The sequence below is a fragment of the Adiantum capillus-veneris genome, chromosome 23, assembly GCF_014529385.1.
Source record: "Adiantum capillus-veneris isolate H3 chromosome 23, ASM1452938v2, whole genome shotgun sequence".
NCBI lineage: Eukaryota > Viridiplantae > Streptophyta > Polypodiopsida > Polypodiales > Pteridaceae > Adiantum > Adiantum capillus-veneris.
In genome coordinates, this window is record NC_140953.1 from 114,483,559 (window position 1) to 114,500,510 (window position 16,952).

General features: G+C 41.1%; 1 protein-coding gene across 1 annotated transcript; it reads left to right on the forward strand.

Moving 5' to 3' along the window:
- The first annotated feature begins 14,449 nt into the window (after positions 1-14,449).
- LOC147428396 (uncharacterized) lies at positions 14,450-16,129 on the forward strand. Its single transcript, XM_086497211.1, has 3 exons — positions 14,450-15,396; positions 15,486-15,569; positions 15,647-16,129. Exons 1-3 carry the CDS (start codon positions 15,325-15,327, stop codon positions 15,698-15,700), a joined length of 210 nt encoding a protein of 69 aa, XP_086353337.1. The 5' UTR covers positions 14,450-15,324; the 3' UTR covers positions 15,701-16,129.
- The last annotated feature ends 823 nt before the right edge of the window (positions 16,130-16,952 follow it).

Here is a 16,952-nt window from a genome sequence, read left to right on the forward strand (position 1 = left end):
ATATGGCTTCCTTGCTGGCATCAGACGCAACAACATACTCTACCTTAGTGGTAGATGAAGACATGCAGTCTTGGAGACACGATATCCAAGAGATAGCCGTTCCAGCAAACATGAACACATAGCCAGATGTAGATCTTCTATTATCCACACAACCGCATAATCCGCATCCGTGTAACCCACAATAGATGCATCGTTGTTTCCGAAGCGTAAACACTTGCTAGTTGTACCCTTCAGGTATCTGAGGATTTTCTTCAATGCTTCCCAATGCTTCTTACGAGGGTTTGACATGTACCTACTAACCACTCCCATTGCATGTGCAATGTTTGGTCTTGTGGCTACCATAGCGTACATCAAATTGCATTTGCTGACGAATATGGCACTTTTACCATTTCCTCTTTCTCAGCATCTCTCTTGGGAGAATCTTCCTTGCTGAGTTTTAAGTATGCTTGCATTTGGGGTACTCAATGACTTCCCCTTGCATACTAAAACGTTGCAAGACCTTGTGGATGTAATTTCCTTGAGAGAATTCATGAATTCCACGTTGCCTATCTCTCTTGATGCGTATTCCAAGAAAGTAATTGGCATTTCCCAAGTCTTTCATGGAAAAGTGAGTGCTTAGCTCCCTTTAGCCTGATTGATCTCATCAATTGGTTTCTTTGCAATGAGCATATCATCTACATACAATATCAAGAGGATTAAAGAACCATAGTTCAACTTTCTTATGTATAAGCAGTGATCCTCTTGACTCCTTATGTAAGCCTGAGATTGCATGAATTTGTCGAACTTTTGGTACCACTCCTTGAACCTTGCTTGAGGCCATAGAGTGCCTTTTTAAGTCTACAAACCCTCATTGGCTTTTGAGTTTCACATATGAAATCCTGTGACTATTTCATGTAAACATCTTCATCTAGATCCCCATGAGGAAATGTTGTTTTCACGTCCATTTGGACAAGTTCCATGTCCTGGATAGCAACCAAACCAAGCATGATGCAAAGTGTAGTCATCTTGACTACAGGAGAGAAAATCTCATCAATATCCACACCTTTGTGCTGCTTGAAACCCTTGGCAGCTAGACGAGCCTTGTACCTAGGCTCAGGATCTTTCGCTGTAAACTTCTTCTTGTATACCCACTTGCAAGGTAAAGCATGTTTTCCTTGTGGTAGTTCAACCAAATCCCATGTCTCATTAGCCACAATCAAATTGTATTCTGATTGCATAGCTTGCTCCCACTTAACTTTATCATCCAGCTGTATAGATTCTTTGTAGCAGGTTGACCCTCCAGCATCAGTGACCAAAATGTGGTGTATACCCGACTCAAACCGCTCGAGCGCACGTGATACTCTCTCGGAGCGTCTCGGTGCTTGACTGCTAAACTTTGCTCTCTCTGGAGCAATAGTAGTATCTTGCACTTGAAGATTAGGTGCATCACTACTTAACTAAGTTGGTTTAGAGGCTACATTCTCAAATCAAACGCGTTTGTACTCAATTTATTTAATGGGCTTCTTGTGCATCTTTGATTGATGAAAATCACAACAAAGTTTGAGGCACTCCATTGGGTTACTAGAGGTTTCCATTGCCTTGTCATCACTGCTGTCATCATATAGAAATCCACTCCTCCCCTCTTGAAATTTGGAGAGTGTGGAAAGTGCAAAGTCCTCCCTTAAAGAAAATATACTTTGAAAGTCATGGAGGAAAATGTATGATCTCTCACCAAATTTGAAGTCTGGCAGTCCAGGAAGCATCAATGTGGCTTGTTTCTCATTAAAGCCAGAGACATCTAAAGGTAGTTTGATGTCAGATGTTTTAACTCTAAGTATTTTGATTTTTTGCACCTCTTTAGCCTCTACCTCAAGATTAATATCCTCCTCAATCTCAGGAACCTCATCGGACTCCAAGTCCTCATCATCTTGTTCATCGGATGGTAGATCCTCCTTATCCATTACCTTTGAAGGATCATTCAATAGACTAGCAAATAGAGAATTTTAGAATAGAAGGAACCCAAAGGATTCTTTAATTAGCTTGCAATCTTGTTCGTGCATAGGACATTGTGAGGGTCTATAGAAAATAGGCAGTTGATGGTACTTCTTGTATGACCATCTTGTGGAATCACAATCTTTTAAGTGCACCTCCACCATGTCAGCAAGAACCACTGTGCCCTTGTGGACCTCAAGCTCAAACTTGTCTCTTTTAGACTTGAGGAATTTTTTGTGCTGAGCTATAAGGTCATCCAGAATGAATGGGGCATTGAAGATAGAAGAGACCTTGTCAAACATTTTAGTAGCTCATGCAGATACTGCAAAGTCTAAAAGTCTTTCATCCACACATGCAGGATTTTCAACCCCTTGCTTACATTTTGTAGGTGGCTCACTGGCAGAAGAAAGATCAATGTTTCTCTCTTTGGTGCGAGCCACTTGAAACTTCTGGCTTACAGACACTTCTTCCCATTCTGAAGCAAGCTTCTAAGTCATTGGGGGGTTCCTCTGTCCCCACAACATCATCTCCAAGAAATGTATCTTTAGCAAGAGAAAAGTCTACATCTCTCTTTAAAGAGCCTCTCAGCAACTTAGGTAATCTCTCTTATGGTGCCTGTTCACCTTAGACAATTTTTGGATCCATCCTCTGCCTCTTCATTCTGTGGGATCTTAATCCTAAGAAAAACAAAGTACATGCAAAAGAAGGTAAGTATTGGTAAGTTTTGCCAAGGTTGGTTGGTACAATAGTCTCTGTGTGTGTGACAGATTGGTCTCACAGGTCAATTTTTCTTTTTTAATAGAGGTTACTTAGAGCAGCTCACTTTATTTGAGTTCAAATCCTCTATCTCCCTATTTTTCTACCCCTTATATGCTCCACAACGTGAAAAAAAAAATCAGTAGACCAATACTACGTTTATGTGTGCCATAGGAAAACAAGTAGAGGGAGGGGCTTCTCTCTCACTCTGTGTTGGTCTGATTTGACTCCTTATCACCCAACATAACACTCCTTACACACACACACACACACACACATCGTTCATAGTACCATTGCCGACATGCATGGATACTAACTACATGCTTTACACGTGTTAAACGGCTAAAACTAACTAGTGGACATTTATTGCACCGTACACTTTTGATTGAGAGGTCACTTTCACACTTAAATGGTTGCACAATATTTGTTGGCAGGCTCATTATAGCACCTTAGAGAGAGAGAGAGAGAGAGAGAGAGAGAGAGAGAGAGAGAGAGAGAGCGAGAGAGAGAGAGAGAGAGAGAGAGAGAGGGGGGGGGGGGGGGGGGGGAGAGAGAGAGAGAGAGAGAGAGAGAGAGGGGGGGGGGGGAGGGAGGGAGAGAGAGAGAGAAGAAGAAGAAGAAGAAGAAGAAGATACAGCCTGCAGCCTATAAACTGAGAGAGAGAGAGAGAGTAGAAGAAGATATAGCTTGCAGCCTACAAACTTCATCACGAAAGAGAGATATAAAGAGAGACAGAGAAGAGGGTATTGCAATCATCCATCACGAGAGATAGGGGGAGAGAGAGACAGTGAAGGGCAACAACTCAAAGAGCAGCGCACAAGGTGACAACGTAGAGGATATTGCTATCCACATATACCTACAGGTATGAGAGATAGAGATAGAGAGTAGTGTTGTGGGTAAATTTGGTGAATGATTAACTCAAAATGGTATGTTATTGGGACTGATACACTAGCCAAAATAGCAACCTTCCAAATATTTGTCGGGTTTCCACAGTGGCGCACGGACACGACTCTATGTGAAGCTAAACATCTTACGCATGCCATATTGACACTTTTTCCCTATGTGTGATAGAAAATAATTTTAATGTTGTGGTTTACATTAGAGCCCTTTTGTGCCCAATGGCGCACAGATTTCATTCTATTAGTCTCTGAATCATTCCCGCGCGCCATAATGCCACTTGGGGGGGGAGGAGAGAGAGAGAGAGAGAGAGAGAGAGAGAGAGAGAGAGAGAGAGAGAGAGAGAGAGAGAGAGAGAGATTGGCTTACAGTTAAATGGCAAGAACAAAGGCGACTGCAAGGAAGGCAGGGAAAGGACCAGGTTTGGCTGTTAAAGCAGAAGGAAGATCTGCTAGTAAAAAGAAGAGACGAGGGAAGCCAATGAAAATCTTTAAAGCTCCAAGGTTGAATAGGCTACAAAGACACATGAAAGTGTTTAAGGAAATCAGAAAGGCTCAAAAATGTATTGAGCTTCTAGTACCAAAGCTTCCATTCCATAGACTAGTGAGATCAATATGTGAGGAAGCATGTTTTGGTACCATGAGGTGGAATTCTGTTGCACTGCTAGCACTACAAGAGGCAGCAAAGGACTTTTTGCTGGAATATTTCAATGACATAACAATTGTTGTAGCACATGCACACATGGTAATGATTATGGACAAAGACAGTGAAACTCTGAAAAGGGTAAGGTGGAGATATGATAAGCTACTCCAGCCCAACGAATTTATAGATAATAAAATGAAGGAAATTTTGCTTATTCCTCCATCAAAGCCAGAGGCGGTGAAGATTGTAGAAGTCACCCACGATGTGAATACCAGGGCCAGGGATGAACATGAAAATCAGCGTGCAGAGGAGTTAAATAAATTGAAAGAGAAGGAAAAGGCATCACATGCTATAGAAGAAAAGGTTAACAACTACCACATTGTAACACACGAAATTGATGTCAGCAACAACAAAATTTTGTCACCTATGGAGGAAGGATTAATAGTAGATACAACTAGAAGATGGTATAAGAAGACTTGCATTAGATTCCATGAATATCAATATATTGCGGGATCCAGATGCTCAAATCACAGATTCAATTGTATATATGTTCCTGAAGGAAGATGCTTTCACCAGCTCTATCATATTTTTGTTCAGCCTTGAGGCTAGAGACTAATAACATCAAATTGTCTTGTAGCTAGTTTGATAAAGAGCCAGCTACGTCCACAATGCCATGCAAAAATATGTATATTGGATTCCTAGATTTCTCCCTTACTCAGAATGAGAAATACCCCTGTCGGCACATTCAAGAAGTGGCTTGCTCATTGTCCAATGCTGCAAGTAACAACCATAATTTTTCCATATGAGAGCAACCGCCACTGGAGCCTCGTGTGCATTGAACTTGACAAGCCAGCTGTCTGGACACTAAACTCAATTTGTGGAACGCATCCAAAATTGAGACTGTGAGTATTGACAATTATAAACAGGTATTATTTTTTATAGACAATGGAGACAATTATTGTGTTGGGTTCATACCAACTCCTCCTGCTTGCAAATGCATAAAAAGACTATTGCATGCATATGGAAGGATATGCGTGAATCTAGAGCTATACATGTCAGAAACTAAGGAAGTCATGGTGCCTTTACAGACTGATGGCAACTCGTGTGGATGGAGATGCCTCCTCCATGCTGATTTTATACTGCATAGCTTTTTTGCATTAAAGCCATTCATGTCAAAGGTATGCATTTTTCACAGCATTACCATAACATTGTGACAGTTTGGACCAAGTTGTGTCTCAGTTCCTTTTTGTTTTTATTTTGTCTTTTGCAGAGTGCATTGGAGAAGTACACCATAGAGTATTTGCAACGATACCACGCCACCCTAATCCAACATCTGCTTGCAATTTCACATATCGTGAGCATGGATGCAGAACAAACCCTGTTGGATGATCACGTTGTAGAGTTAATGATGACTGCTGATGGAGTGCAGCAAACAAATTCCATAAGGGCAGCTGAGAAAGGACATGAGCAAAAGGAGGGAGGGACTTTCAAGATGAGAAATGCTGCAAAGGGAGAGTTTGACAAGGAGAAAAGTACAAATGAGGGGAAGCCCACATAGGAGCAAGATCACACAGAGCAAGGGGCTGAGAAATAAATAAATTTTGAAACTCCCTCTACACTTGGAGGGTTTTAGAAGGATGAAGTTTATGCAGAGGGAGGGACTGAAAAAGAACGCTCTAACCCTCAAGCAGAGCACACCTCTGCCACACCTCCACCTGTTGAGCTTGAAAATCAAGAGTCTTTTATGATTGACACACAAAAAGATCATAGCACATTAGAAGCAAATTCAGGTGCAATGGATCCCTCAACATTGGAGACACAAGAGTCTCAAACAACAGAAGAACAAGAGAAGACGGTCCAGGATTTGAACACTGGACAAGGCAACCTTGATGGCAGGAAAACCCAGTATGGACCCTTGCTAGACATCCCTATTATTGTTTCGGTAATAACCTATATTAAAGGATATGAAAGTCAATCTATTGTCTAACTACTTATTTGTTTTACAAAATGTTTGTAGAGACTGATTATTTTGGACGTCAACGGATTGTTGGTGTTTTGGGATCCATATGATCCCCACGCAGAAGTTATCAACCTGCGCAACTTCAAGATAGGTGATTGCAGATGTATTGTGCGTCCAGGAACCAAGGACTTTATACAGTTTCTACTTCCAAGGTTCCGGATTTCCATATGGGTCTCTATGCTATAGAGAAACCTCAATCCCCTTGTAAATATGGTTTGCAACGTAGCAGGAATCAAACGTTTGTAATTTGATTTTTTTATTCGCAGAAGGAGTGTGTTTACATTGAAGGCCACTACAACCCTACCAAACCAAATGTATTGCTATACTATAAACGTTTTTTCCAAATCCATGTCCCACATGATGATATCAACACTTTGTTGATAGATGAAACATCCCATAAGAGTTTGCTAAATCCACCGGCCGCGGGCACCACTCTTTTCCCAACCTCATATCTAGAGGACATTTTGATCCCTTATCTTGAGAATTTGTATTTCAGTCCATTGAGTGTTTTAGAATTTGTACTTACAAATACTCTCCGAAATGCTAGCTATCTAGATTAATATGATTCTTTTTGCTTCTCAATGTGGTGCCATGGATATGCGTGTGTGTGTGTGTGTGTGTGTGTGTGTGTGTGTGTGTGAGAGAGAGAGAGAGAGAGAGAGAGAGAGAGAGAGAGAGAGAGAGAGAGAGAGAGAGAGAGATTATACATAACTCTGCATATGTTGTTCAAAATATACATATATCACACTACCAGCTAACAAAGGGACATAGGTAGTGAGACATACCTCATCTTACAATTGAAATAAAGATATAGACAAATTCTGGAAATCATCTCATAACTAAATTGCAAGAAATGTTGGAATTGAAGTCATGAATATAGATTCATTCAAGTTACATTGGCACGATTTGGACTCCGCTAGTTAGTTCTCTACAGACAATCTCTTTTTCCCGTTGTTGCATTACTTTGTGTCCACCAATTAAGAAATAGAACAATGAGGGCTCGTTCTCCACGGACTCGTCCACGATGTCATGCCAAAGTTGCAGAAGGTTGCATTGCTCTCTTATTGTGACAATTGTCACAAGGTTGAGCTCTTTGTTGAATACCTCCACATCTATGACACCATTGTTCTCCAGGCCTGCTAACTCTTTATCAATAGGAATAAACTTAGAGTAGCTTTGCAACAATCTGAGAGCGCTGGTACCAGAAGGAGATGAGAAGGGACCGTGTGCCGATCATGTACTTGGCCACCAAAGTTTCCAGTGCAACCTCACAATGTATGCCATCCACTTCTTTAACATACCATCCTCTATCAAGCAGCTTGTCACAGAAGCAAGCATCTAGAGATTTACATACCAGCATTCTCTTTGCAGCATGTATGTGGCACGTGTGAAATAGTTCCACAAGTAAACTTATAGGACAAAAATTAGCAATCTTTACCAATTTAGTGGGTACTGAATTTCGTAGGGACCTCTGCACATCCCTAAATAGCTTGCTTGTGAGAGCCTCACACACACACACACACACACACACACACACACACACACACACGGTGGTATCTGGGATTGGCCAGCCAATACAGCTCCAATTGGTAGGGAGAGGGAGTTTAACCAGATTATCTTTTTTATTTTTTTTGGTTGAGCTGGTAGAAATGCTCATAGAAGAAAATTCTCTCATCTGCAAGACTCTTGCTAGTTCTTCCATAATACTGTAAAACACCAAAGTCAGCGTGGGCTACAGAGATGAGATCTATAATACACTCTAGTGGCTCCCATTCCTCGTACAATGAAGGATAGACATCTGCAATTGCAACAACAAAATGTAAGACACCTAGTCTAACTATTGAAACTAATGAAGAACTTATGAGAAATAGATCTTGCACTGTTAACATTGTTCTACCTCTTCAAAAGAAAAAACAAAATAAAGAGAACATCAAGGTCTAAAAGTAAGAATAGAGATGGAAGGCTATGAACACGCTCACAGTTGCATCAAGGATGGTAAGTCAATGAGACATCTCCTCCATTAGCAATCACATCGGAGTGACTAAAGACATGTTGTACCAAAACTTCCTTAACAGTTTTCTTGCCCACCTCCAGTTTGAAATCTAGCAGTCGTGCTTTCCATGCTAAACAAAATATATTTGCTGTTGAGAATTTTTTCCTCCTTCTTGGTTGCATAAGAACCCAAGAGCCTTTGTATATTGTTTGTTGTTGCCATTGACTATCTATATTGATGGAGTTTGAGATAGTGATAGAGATTATGGTGCTACTTGGCCTCCTTGGGAGACTAATGCCGAGGCTTTCTGGGGAGAGAGCACAACTACCCCTAGAGCTATTAGGGCGAGAAGAAGAAGAAGAAGAAACCATGGCTCTTTTTCTGTGGTAGACGAAAGCGTGAACTTGCTTCCAATGGAGGGAAATTCAATTTTGCATGCTTGGTTACGGAGCAAGAGCTTTTGGTGGCGGGAGAATGATACAGTATCGTAGCTGTCTTTCAATACCATAACTACATACAAATTCTGGGCCCACATATAGATACCTTCAACGCCGTATTTACGAGGTTTTACCTCATGTTCTTCTCTTTCTTTTGCATTTTTTTAAATTTATTGCTTTTTATTTCTACGTTACGTTGGCTTGCCGTTCATTGGATGTGCCTCCTTTTGTCTCTCCTCAATAAGGCCCTCAAAATGACCTCCCAAATTTCCTAATGTCATCTGTGCATGAATTACTGATGGCATAACATTCATCACTTTGAGGAGGAGCATCCTCTACTGCAGTGGTAGGCATGGGAGGCTCAACCACGTTGATCTCCTCAATCTTTACCGTACTTTTGCCTTTGTCAGACTTATCTTTTTGCATGTTTTTCTGGTCTCTTAGGAAACTGCGACAATCCTTTTTGTAATGACCCTTTTTATGGCAATAGTAACACTCAACATTTTTGGCAATGCGCTCTATCTCTACTAGAGTTCTTGTTTTTGCTCTACGAGGATTTTGGCACTAACTGGGCATAAAAAACAATGACACTATCACTGTCAATGGACTACTATACACGATGTCAAGCATAAAATCCCATAAGATACATCTCCTATGGAGAGGATACGTAGTGGGGAACTCTAGCCACCTGTATCACCGAAGGTGTCTCGACATTTGAGAACACCCCAGCTCAAAGAAAACCTCACGCTATCGACCCTCCACAGGCTATGCAAACTCAAAACATTAGCCATAGTCTTAGAAAGGGATCTTTTGGAACCGAGTCTCAGAAATGACCGGTAAATTGCAAACTAGTCAAATATGGCTCCACAAAAAAATGTGCAGAGATAGTATCTGAACTTGCGTACATAGAATCTGAAAGTGACAAAATCTGTGCTGGGATCAGGTTCTCAAAAGAGCGAACATCTTAAAACTCTAGCCACTGTGAAGACACCGCATGTATGGCCGTAGCCCAAGTCTACACCTTCAGTCAGAAAATATTTGTCGTGCAGCGGCTGGATCTCCAACGCGTACACCACCTGTAATGTCGATGTTGAGAACTTTGCTCTTGAACAGTGTGCTCGAGAAAAGCGTCTCTCAAGAGACCGCAAAAAAGGTGGTCAATGTGGGCTCGAAAACCCCCTGTAAAACTGCGTGTCGATGTAGACTAGGAATGTCAATGTCGATTTCCGCAGCCGAGCGAAAATACGCTAGTCGAATAGCCGCCAAAGAAGTCAAAGCCGAAACTATGTCGAAGAGAGAAATCAGAGTGCTTGATGCTTGCTATAGAGGCACCTCACTTGTGCATGTCGCAAGCACAATCGTCCGTGAAAAAACCGGCATCGGGTTGGATGTCGAAATCTGCCCGTAATGAGAGGTGTCGAGACATCGAGGTCATTGAGAATCTGAGTCGATTCCAAAAAGAGAAACCGATGTCGCCTTTCGCCAACTAGACGAAAGCATTCCCGATGTCGATAATGAATCGCCAAAATCAAGGTCGTCACACTCATAATTCAATAATCAATCCTCATAAATCTCAAATTCAACACTATCGTGGTAGAAAAGCATCATATATCCATTCCAAATCCAAATCCAAACATCTGCCAACATGTACCCATTTCAAATCCAAATCTAGATATTCTTCATTTTTTACACCCGGGTAGCAAAATCATACCAGTTGCAGTGGTGGCCAGCCCACTACAACATGATTTTGTGATCAGTGTTGCTAAACCGGCGAATCTACACCCGACGTGCTACCTAAATCGGTGAATCAGCACTTGTTCTGCCTAAACCGATGAATCTGCACTGATATTATGTAAACTTCTGAATCTGTTGTGTGTTGTGTGCTGCCTAAATCCGTGAATCGACACATGATGAATGTTTACACACTGCTTAAATCAGTGAATCTGTGCGCTTGTGACCAATGGACCAAGCAAGGCATAAAAAGAAAACATTTGTTACCTATTTGACACCAAATTAGAGTATGTTCCAGTAGTAAAGCACTTACAAAGTGTGGTTCGACATCCCAGAGCACCCTAGCTTAAATGAGGAGCTGCATAGCTAATGAATAATCATGTCAATAAAAATTTCATACCGTGCAAGTAGTAAGCCCTGACCGTAGCAGTGTTGGAGTATTGAGTTGACAAGACAATGCTGCATAGCCTATTGACAAATCATCTCAATGAAAATACAATTAGAAGCCATGATCTTAGCAGTGTTTGAGTATTCAGCTTAGAACATAATGCAAAGAAATGAAATATGAAAAGAGGAATGATATATTTGATGTACATACTAGGAGGGTATACCATATGAAAATATATATACCATTGTTGGCACATGGGGAGAGGTACAAGTGTTGCAACTAGCAAACTTACACCAAAATATAGCTAATAGATCCAAAATGTGTTAGCATGGGATTAATAATTGGTCATGAACTTGCAATGACAACAACAGAAGGGATGAGTATACAACTGAGACAACTAAACGAAAAGGAAATTTCTACAGTTCTAATTAAATAGCATAGATCAACTAGGGTCACAAACAAACATAAAAGAAATGCAAGAACCAAACTCAAAGTTGTTTCAATGGGCCAAAATAAAAGAAGTAAGAAAAGTATGTTGACTACTTACCGAGGCATATCATGATTAGCCTTTGATTGATGAGAAAGTGGGATTATTCTACTTAGATTGTGTAAGAAGATGCGGTAGCATTGTCTTGTATAAAAGGGTTAGTATATGCAATCGAATAAGGACCTATTTGTCGTTAATGGTATGCTTATAATAAACTCAAGAGAAATAGGGCCCATTCTTGTCTACGTGACTCTGTGTGAATGATTGGACTTGAGACAAGTGAAAATAATTTCATGTGGGTGAATATTGGCGGGATAGATAGTTATATTGCCCTAAAGGTGTGGTGAATGTAATAAAGATAGTCACGTTGAGCAAGTTTTATTAAGTAGTAGAAAAATATGAGATTAGTTTAACAACAAATTTTTTTCATAAAGTTAACAAGTACATCAAATAAATTCATCACTTGTTATAACCTGAACGAATCACAAAAGACGATGTAATATCATGATACACATTGCGAGAGAGAAGAGTGGAGAGGAGAGAAGAATAAGGTAGACATTGGGTGCAATCTCCCCCCATGCAAGAGTGAGCATTTTCGTCTTGCACGTATTTATTTATAGATTCTTCAATGCTAAAAAATGAATACACATTGGCCCGCCGGACTTAAATGGCCTTAGCTCATAAAGAGCACTTCAATGATAAAATATATTATCCTTTCGCATAACCCTTAGCCTTTTCCACCTGTCAGCTGTTCTAAACAATAGAATATCAATTCCATTATATATACAAGTTGTGGGGATCGTGGATCTTGTGCAGTGAGTGCAAGAGAGGGAAGCATAGAAGGGGGAAGGAGATGAAGCAGACTCCTCAGGGTTGGGTTAGTGGAGTAGGAAGTGAGAGTTATAGTCAACTCTCACTTTCTCTCCCTATATTCATTATAGAGAAAGTAATGTAAGGGGCCCATAGCCTCCTGGCTTACACCCCAATAGGGTGTGACTACAACCCAGGCTAGGCAACAATATCATAGATATCTGTAAAGTATCCAAACCATTGAAGGTGAGTTGTATTTTAGAGGCAAAAATTCTTCTTTTATAATATATATATATATATATATATATATATATATATATATATCTCGATCGATATGTAAGTATATATATACAAAGATTTTAAAAAAGTTGATGTGTCATTGAATACCACGATCAAGTAATATGGGTAAATGTATCATACACCCGTTATTCACGTATAAAACATTTTGCGAATAATGTATCATGCAACCTAGGCAGACCTTAATATTCACTTGAATTTGTTGGACAATGTTCTCTACTATAAAAATGAAAAAAATGGGAAGGAAATGCAAGTATATCAAAATCTTGAGAAAACAACCAATTGCATGAGATTACAAATTAAAGTTAAGCGCCAAACAAAAGAATTTTCATGAAAGCTTTAGCAAGCTTGGAAAGACTTGCTTGATTCATGGTCAAAAGTGGCAACCATATAACATGCTACATGTGTGATAAGTGAAGTTGGAAGATATACTTACATAGAGGAACCTTATGTCTCTAATGTTCTAAGACGTGAGCTTGACAATTCTAGGGTACATATTACTCATGTTTTGGAATGGAATCACTCGTATCATTTATTCAATTGATACACAAAATGCTTTAACTTGTTCTTAGCCTTGTGCTCAAGGAAAATTGTGTACTGAGGCCTATTCCTAGTCTCTAGTAGACCATTTTGTTGAGTACTAGGTGCTGTAAAACATTCTTCTTTTGAGGGGCAACCTTCCAATCTTTAATAGTATACCGATATGTAACAAAGCTTCGTTTTGATGACGAGGCACCTTGTGACATGTCCTCATGTTTTTTTTTGCATTTTAATTTGTTGAGCACTTCAACTAGTGAGATTGATGAGTTTGTCTTTGTCTTGATGACGAGGCACCTTGTGACATGCCCTCAGGTTTTTCTTTGCATTTTGATTTGTTGTGCACTCTTGTCCCACTTATAACTTCACCCTTATTAGCTTGAGAGTCACGGTGTTTGATTTGTTGTGCACTTTAGCGAGTGATATTGAACTCATGTGTTTTGAGAGAGAGAGAGAGAGAGAGAGAGAGAGAGAGAGAGAGAGAGAGAGAGAGAGAGAGAGAGAGAGAGAGAGAGAGAGATTTTATTATTGTCCTCGGAGGTCAAATATGACCTATGGGACCAAAGTTACATATCATGTAGTATGTGTATGGCTGATGAGTGACTCTCAATGCTCCAAAATTGTGGTGATGAGAGTCACAATGGAGAGCCCACACTATGGCCGGGAGAGTAAAGTGTGTAGGTCTAAGTCATGGCTGAAAATGTGAGAGAAGCAAATTGGTAGTCTATCAAGATTAGCATCCTCGTAACCTATAGGTCCAACACTTTCACCCTCTTGACCTGCCCTTTTTTGTGTGTGTGAGAGTAGGGGGTAATAGCTGGAGGAAAAAAAAAGAAAAAGAAAATTACAGACGATTCGAAGAGATAGTTGATGGAAAATCAAATAGTGAAGGGAGAGGGGGCACGTGGTTGCAAGTCATCCAGCTAAGGGTGGAGCCAAACAATGGGCAGGGCATGCAAGTTGCACAAGAGGTAGGAGGGGATGGGTAGCACCATGCAGAGCCGACCGGCTGCGTGCAAAGCCCAATTGTTTAAAAAAAATGAGAGCTTTGCTTGATGGATAGCAGGTGCGTGATGGTGGGATGGTTAGGACACATGCTCTATCTTGTGCCCGTTAGAGTTTAATTTGCACTTGCTTCCAAGGTAAATTGTCTGTCCGATGATGCCGCTAGGAGGAATCTGGAAAGATTCGGGTTAATGAGATGAAGAAGCTGCCACAGGAAGTTTTGGACACATTCTCACAATATTTCCCACATTGTGACTTACCTCAACATCATGAGCTTCTGAGAGGGAGGCGCTGCATACCTACCTAACCACGGGGCCGGCGGTCCCTTGCCCCCAATCGTACCTAGCTAGGTATGCGGTGTCTCTCTAGCAGAAGCTCATGATGTTATGCATTGTATGAAAAACACTGAGAAAGACTCTGTTTCCTACATGAGAAAATTTCTAAATCTTCTTGTGTATATATACCAAGGGAGTTGCAACAGATGTTAGCATCCAAGATCTTTCCTTTTTTGTAGGAAGTTTTGAAATTTGAAGGGGCGTGTAAGTACCCTCCAAAGTTCTTTAGGTCGATGCTCGCCGAGTATCAGCTGAACCCAAGACGAAAACCCCATGTCCGCATGTGCTGAGGTTCTTGCCAAACAACAACAACAGGGCCAAGTAGAGCAGCGTCGAATGGTCCGACACGACCCATTTCATTTTGTCAGAATTTGCCAGAAATTAGTGGTTGGTTGGCCTGCGTTAATGTGCAATATGGCATTTTGATTCAGAAGTTTTCTGCTTTTTCGTGGGCTAGTCAGATTGGGTTCCTGAAAGAAAGCTGGATGAAAAAAGGTTGCAACATGCAGACGCTTTGGTGAATGGCCTCCACTTAACAATTTTTGTGCAAAACGTAGAGAAGGACTTGTTCTGTGTGCAATAAGAGAGACGCTGGGCATGGCATATGTACCCTCATCATTGAACATGGAGGGGCATCTACTTGGCTTTTAGTGACATGGAGAAGCTTGGGTGATTCATTTATTTTCATATTGCAATGCTCAAACTCAAAGAAGAAGCGACTTCGTCAAAGACAAATCAAGTCAATACTCTTCAAAGCACGAGAAGTATCCATATAAGTACTCCAAGTTTATGATTCAAAACAAGCTTGTGATTGATGCATTGTAATAGTGCAATAATTGTCCATTACCTCAAAATCAGACTTTGTTTAAAGATGCGACTCAGGTCATTCTTTCAAGCTTGAGAAGTATTCATATAACTTATAAGGAATTTTGGTGATTTTTTTCTGCTTTTTCAATGTGGAGGTCCACTAAAGTACTGGAGATTCCCCACTATAAGCAGGGTACATACTGATTGCTTCATGATTATGGGTGGCCATGGTACTGCCATAAAGACAGCTTGTTCCAGTGTCTCTTTCGACATGCCCCGTATCGTATCGTCCAGTTTAGGTTTCAGTCCATCTTTGAAAAGAAAGAAAAAGTGATGTTGGAAGAGACATGTCTAAGGCGGAGCTAGCTACAGCTGGATCACCTACTTGGTGGATATCAAGGAATGAAGGAACCTCTGGTTATGCTGGTGTCTTGTAAGCAAATGGTTCATTTTATGGTGAGTGGTATTTCTCGCTCCTTCTGTCTCATCCTTATGTGTACTGCGGTCATGACATTTCATCAAAACACATGCAGAAACCACAAAAAGATAGGGTTTCTTTTTCATTACTAGTGTCCCCTGGGCTGTAGCAGTGCGACGTATCCTCCTGCACTGTGTCCTTTGCTCCATTCGCAAGCGGGTGTGCTTCTCTTTCTTTTTTCCCTCATGATGATTATTTAACCAGCAGTCTTGCTGTTGTGGTTTCAACTGGCAGTCCCAGTTCCAAATCTTATGTGGTGCTTCTTGCTTGCACTTTCAGATGTACTTTTGTATGCCTTGCAACCAGTATAACCAAATTTTATGTGGTCTTCTTACTTGCAGACTTGCAAACCTTACCAATGGAGGTATAGCTGATCTCTAACGTTGCGCCGAAGGTTATTGTCAAGTAAGAGGCGGTTCATGTCAATGCAAAACCCATCGCTCACCTCCTTGTCACTCTCTTGCTTCTTCCCTTTAAATTTGGGGTCGACCACATAGGCTGCTGCATGTAGGGGAGAGTAATAGGCATTTGACTTGGATAGACACAAGGATTTGATTTCTTCATGGTGTCAATCTCGTCTGTCACAAGCTCCTCAAACTTTTCGATCATTCGATCCATGGCTTCATAGACTTTGCCTATGCATGGCTGCATGCTATCAATGACCCACAATAAGTAGACAATGGGCTTCACCAGAGCATCAAGAGTATTCTGCTTCTCCCACCGTGCGGCATCTTCTGCCCAAGGTCTACATTCTTTACCAGTCGGTGTGGAAGACTTTGGCATGCAGAGGTACTCATCACTAGAAAAAGTGCTCTCAGTGCTCCACCACCTGTGGACAAGCAGCCAAGCATCAAGAAGTTGTAGGCAAAACGGGTCGTTGAGTACTTCAAGAGAGAGAGAGGGCTCCTCTTTGAGAACTCATGCCTCACTTTTTGGTGGTTGATGACAAAGGAGACCAAATGAGTAGCCTCATCAATGGTAGGTGCAATCCATGACAAGATCCCTATGTCCTTGAGAAGTTGTTGAGGCAATGAGCCATGCAAAAAGAGAAGTTGATGCTTGGGTACATGCTCTCTATGATAGCTCTGGTCGCAATCATGCCCACCATGATTTCAGCCCCAATGATCTCTATAGTCGTCACCCAATCGGTTGCAAGAGGCAGCAGAAGTTGCAATGAAGACACGGACCTGGCCTCTGGTCTACTGGACACCTCGACTTCAATCTGACTTGACTCTGAAAAGATCCTCCAACACTAGAGAACACCTGCAATGCCACATACATATACAAGGCAATTATCGAGAAGAGAAATCATTGAGGTAAACAGAGATAGGACATCTGTGTGAGAGAGAGAGAGAGAGAGA

What these genes read in the sequence shown, in the direction of transcription:
- LOC147428396 (XM_086497211.1), top strand. Translation starts at nt 15,325, where the DNA reads ATGATTATGGGTGGCCATGGTACTGCCATAAAGACAGCTTGTTCCAGT. An exon ending in CTTTCGACATGCCCCGTATC is followed by an intron (nt 15,397 to 15,485) that starts GTATCGTCCAGT and finishes AGCTAGCTACAG; the next exon opens with CTGGATCACCTACTTGGTGG. An exon ending in AGCAAATGGTTCATTTTATG is followed by an intron (nt 15,570 to 15,646) that starts GTGAGTGGTATT and finishes AAACACATGCAG; the next exon opens with AAACCACAAAAAGATAGGGT.